A 5,252-nucleotide genomic window follows, 5' to 3' on the forward strand; every position below is an offset into this window, starting at 1 on the left:
TAAAATTATTCCCCAGACACCTGACTGCCTACCAGTCGTGCCATACCGTGACAGTCAAAACCCTACCAGCAGGCAGACCCTTGACAGGCTACCTAACATGAAACCACGTTACAGGACCGTGTCACCTCTAAGCTGTCAGAACCTGACAAGCACAACCTACCAGCCTAAGCGCTTTAGACCTACAGCTAACCTCTACCACGACCGTGCCACTTACCGGGAATCACAGTCCAAGGCCTACCTACCAGCTGCATACTGACGGAGGACCCAACAGCCCTGCCATACTTTTACAGCCTATCCGATCAAAGCCTCAACCACGGGCAGACCGACACCTTTACAGCGTATAGCAGATCCGTCACGGTTTCTACCTGCTACCAGCCTACATACCGATACAGCGACCAGCCCGCATCCCTACAGCACCTACTCAAAAATACTACACGCAACCTACTCAGCCGATGCTATAGAACGTACAGGCGCATTCAAAGCCACCTACCAGCGTTGAGGAACCATAGCCGGACCAGAATAATATTAAGAACCTACCATGCCTTGTCAAGCTATACAGGACGTAACCTAGCCCCAACGCGTGCAGACCGGATAGTAGATGGAAAAATCGACAACTAAAACCAGACTGGTTCACGTACATTCTTGGACAAACCAGCGATCCGTCGTCGCCCTAAGTACCAGATACAGTAGCTAAGGATCGTCTAACACATGCTCCATACCGTAAGCTGATTGACCGAGCCTATAAAACCTACTGTATTTGACCACTCTACTCGTGAACGATCCCCAGCTCTACCAGCCCCTAGTCAAACATTATCCTTAAAGAAAATGTTCCTCCAAAGCAGCACCGAGCGTGCAGTTGACCAAACTAAAAGAATTCAGTCTCAAAAAACTCTAGCCTACAGCAGTAGAATGGTTTTCATACCAGTAGAGTGGATCCCAGAACGCCATACCCAGGGGAGCAGTCCAAATAAAGCTCCTCCTTGAAGAAGATTGACCTACCAGCGAGGAACACTGACCCTCGCGCAAGAAAAGCCCAGCCAAAAAAACAAGACCCAGCCGGAAAACACCTAGCGGAGGCGCTACACCTTCACTATGGGTAATTCCACTAAACAATACAGAAAACACTACGCAGTGAGCGAAAAGAATACCCAGGCGGAACCTGGCCACCGCCAACACGTGCACAATTCAGTCTACCAGCGTGCATACCGTAAGGATCCCAGGCTACCAGCGGATCCCAGCCTACCAGCGTGCATACCGTAAGGATCCCAGCCTACCAGCGTGCATACCGTAAGGATCACTGGACAGCAACAGCTCCAGTTGATTTAATAGTGGCTCAGGTCACGTGACCATGGTCAACTTGTGAGTGTGCTGCTGTTGACCTTGTTGATGAAATTGTGTCACTATGGATATGATAACACCTCATTGAGATGGTTACAGTCCTATCTTGTCAACAGGAAGCAGTTTACATTCATAAATGGTGCCTATTCTGAACCTCATTCTGTATGCTGTGGTGTCCCACAAGGCAGCTGCCTAGGACCTATTATGTACTTGCTGTATGCAAAGGATCTGCCTCTGGTGCGCTCCAATTGTATAGCAACCGTGTTTGCTGACGATACCATTGTCTATGTAACAGGAAATGATGTAAGGCAGCTGAAAGAGGTTATTTATTTACCAAAACAAATGAGTGGTAAATACAAAAAAGTCGATGCTAATATGTAGGAAGAGGAGAAGGAAGAAAATGACCCTCCTTCCAGCTGTCAGTTGGCGGGACAACCATAGAAGAGGTTTCAGAGACGCAGCTGTTAAAGTGTGCTGCTAGACAACAGTCTCTCTCGGTCATCAKACATTTCACAGCGTTGTAACAAAATCATCGGCATCTCCTGGATGATTTGCGAAATACACTACATGACCCCAAAAGTATGTGGACACCTGCTAGTCGAACATCTCATTCCAATATTCATGGGAGAGATTTAATTCTAAATCAACTCCTGTGGTCATTACCTAGCCTGGTCGCAGATTTGGTTTGTGCAGTCTTGCCAACTCCTTTGGTCATCGACACATTAGCGTGACAAATAAGACCAGAGGAGGTGGCAAGACTGCACAAACAGATCTGGGACCAGGCTACCAAAAAAGTAAAAGGTGGCAAGACTGCACAAACAGATCTGGGACCAGGCTACCAATTGAAGTGCCATTTTTAGATGTCACATTCTTCTGTGTTTGGGTCATGGTGGCTTGTGTTGTCTATCTGCTATTGAGGGGCGGTTTGAACGAGACCTTTTGTCAGGAGCAGCCGGACACTTTACAGGCCCATGTTTTATTAAAAGGCTTCCTGTCCTATCTTGGGTATCCCCTTGCAGCGTTGTCTGTCAAAAACGCTGTCTGCCAGGTTGAAGCGTAATTTCCTTCAAGAGATAAACACATTTATACTTTGTAAAGTTCCAGCATTGATAATGTCAGAAAATGTTCTTGAAAACCCAATTGTAGGCTGAAGCTCCCTCCTTTTTAAAGAGAGAGTTGAGAGTAGTAGTCTCTGGATGTGGAACAACATTTACTGATGGTTGGTTTTCTCAGCTACAATGTAGGATAATGTTATTTAATGCTGAATGGAATCTCTTCTAGGGTCTTTTTAAATAGCAAGCTTCCACCATGACTCCCACAGAATGTCTTGATTTTAACCAGCTGTTTTTGTATTGTTTCTTTGTGTTCGTCAACAGCGCTCATCTTACCAATCTGAAGAACATGTCAAGGTGACCATGTGTGACTTTTCAGCTGTAGGATGTAGCATTAGGCTACCTGAATGTAGCATTAGGCTACCTGATTCTTACTATTACGTGGGACTTGGATATATATTTTCTTTTCATTCTGAATTCTTGCCCCGGAGGTACGTTTTAGTGTGCTGATCAATGTGAATGAGTCGCAAATAAAAAAAGCCCACTTGTCTTACCAGTGAAAACAAGTTAACCTTATGTATTTAATTCATTTAGTTTGTTAGCATTAATGTTGAGTTCTCTTACATAATGACTACTTCATAGTTTTTTAAAATAACTTTGTGGCTTCACAGCAGTGGCAAACTACAGATTCGTAGACATGGGTGAGGCTACTTCAGGGGCCATAGACCATGACAGACATAGTGTGTAATCCCTAACCTGCGTCTAAGGAGGATGAATGAATCCTAGATTCTGATTAGAGGTAAAATGTAAAATAATTCACTAGGTGTTATACACATTGATGAACCCTTTATAAAGCATGGCATACGGTATAGATCTTTGTAACACTATGTACAGGCGATGAAAGGCATTATGAAGTCTTTATAAGGCAGAACCTAATTTAAAACGACTTAATTCTCTTAGGTTTTTTTCCTAGAGCACTTAATCATGTTTGTGATCGTTGTTGTAATCGTGGCTGTGATCGTTTTGTTTTGGTAAACATGATATGAACGAATGAAAAACCATGGATATTACAGCTATACCACTGAAATGTTACCACCAAAAAACCATTTTTGCAAGCAGGAAGAACGGGTTAAAAACAAAATAATGATGTGCTCTAACTACATCATTGCATTCTAACTAACCACATTGATTCTAACTACACATTGTTTCTAACTACACATTGATTCTAAATACACATTATTCTAACTTACACATGATTCTACTACAATTATTCTGTCACAAATGCTTGGCTGAAGTAAGGTCATTTATTTTATTTTGCCACCATTCTTAGAAGGAGAGGAAATAAAAAGGTTTTAAGAAAGAGAACACGAGTAAAGAGGCCTCTACAGATGAGCTGCTCAGACGAATAAGAGGAAAACAGAGTTAGGAGTCCCTCTACAGATGAGCTCTTTCACAGAATAAGAAGAAACAGATAAGGATGTTCTCTACATATGGAGCTCTCTCAGACATGAATAAGGAGAAACAGAGTTAAGGATGTTCTCTACAGAGGGAGTGCTTTCAGGACAGAATAAGATGTAATCATTCTTCTTGTTTGTGGGCGGCAACCATGTCCAGTGACACAAATCAAAATGTCAATATTGGACTAAATCAAGAGTTGGTAAAAGCTTACCTTCCATCTAGTAAGTTATTCACACACAGAACCACACAGATTTCAATATCAAGCCATTTCAGGAGGTTGAACGAGCAACAAAATAAACCTTTGCTGAAAAGATCCTAAACATGTTCACACAAAAACCTGAAGACTTTAAGAAATAAAACAATCTGAGGTTTTGTTTGCTGGGAGCTACGAACACGACGTTACAGGCCAATGCTACATCCGGTAGCCCAATGCTACATCCAGTGGCCCAATGCTACATCCAGTAGCCCAAGCATACATCCAGTAGCCCAATGCTTACACCAGGAAGCCCAATCTACATCCACGGTGGCCCAATGCTACAATCCAGTAGCCCAATGCTACATCCAGTAGCCCAATGACATCCAGGGTGCCCAATGCTACATCTCCAGTGGCCCAATCTCATCCAGGTGCCCATGCTACATCCAGGTGCCCAATGCTACAGTCCATGTAGCCCAAGCCTACATTCCACGTGGCCCAATGCTACATCCCAGGTAAGCCAATGCTACATCCAGGTGGCCCATTACATTCCCAGTGGCCCAATGCTACATTCCGGTGCCCAATGCGCTACATCCAGTGGCCCAATGCCTACATCCAGTAGCCCCCAATGCTAACATCCAGGTGGCCCAATGTACATCCAGTAGCCCAATTTGCCACAGGTAACAGGTGCCAATGCTACATCCAGGAGCCCAAGCTACATCCAGTACCCATGCCACAGTTACATGCAATGCTACATCCAAGTGCCCAGATGCTACATCCAGTGCCCAATGCTACATCCAGGTGCCCAAGCCACATCCAGGTAGCCCAATGCTACATTCCAGAGCCAATTGCACAGTTACATGGCCCAATGCTACATCCAGTAGCCAATGCTACCATCCAGATAGCCCAAGCTACATCCAGGTAGCCCAATGCCACAGTTACAGGTGCCAACTACACCAGGTAGCCAATGCCACAGGACAGTGCCCAATGCTACATCCAGGTGCCCATGCTACATCCAGGTGGCTCAATGCTACATCCAGGTGCTCAAATGCTACATCAGTAGCCCAATGCCACAGGTTACGTAGCCCAATGCCAAGTACAGTAGCCCAATGCACATGTTACAGGTAGCCCAATGCCACAGGGTTACATAGCCCATAGCCACAGGTTACAGGTAAGCCAATGCCACAGTTACAGTAGCCAATGCCAAGTTA

The 5,252-nt window shown here is 44.7% G+C and overlaps 1 protein-coding gene across 4 annotated transcripts in view; it reads left to right on the plus strand.

Moving 5' to 3' along the window:
* Positions 1–5,252, plus strand: part of LOC112069003 (FSD1-like protein) — an 80,737-nt gene that overhangs the window by 53,605 nt on the left and 21,880 nt on the right. For 2 of the 4 annotated variants that reach the window (XM_024136255.2, XM_024136256.2), the window contains 1 exon segment: positions 2,715–2,747. The exons of the other annotated variants lie outside the window; for them this stretch is intronic. In XM_024136255.2, the coding sequence (XP_023992023.1) occupies positions 2,715–2,747 (33 nt within the window). 4 annotated transcript variants of the gene reach the window in all.

Source organism: Salvelinus sp. IW2-2015, unplaced genomic scaffold, assembly GCF_002910315.2.
Source record: "Salvelinus sp. IW2-2015 unplaced genomic scaffold, ASM291031v2 Un_scaffold845, whole genome shotgun sequence".
NCBI lineage: Eukaryota > Metazoa > Chordata > Actinopteri > Salmoniformes > Salmonidae > Salvelinus > Salvelinus sp. IW2-2015.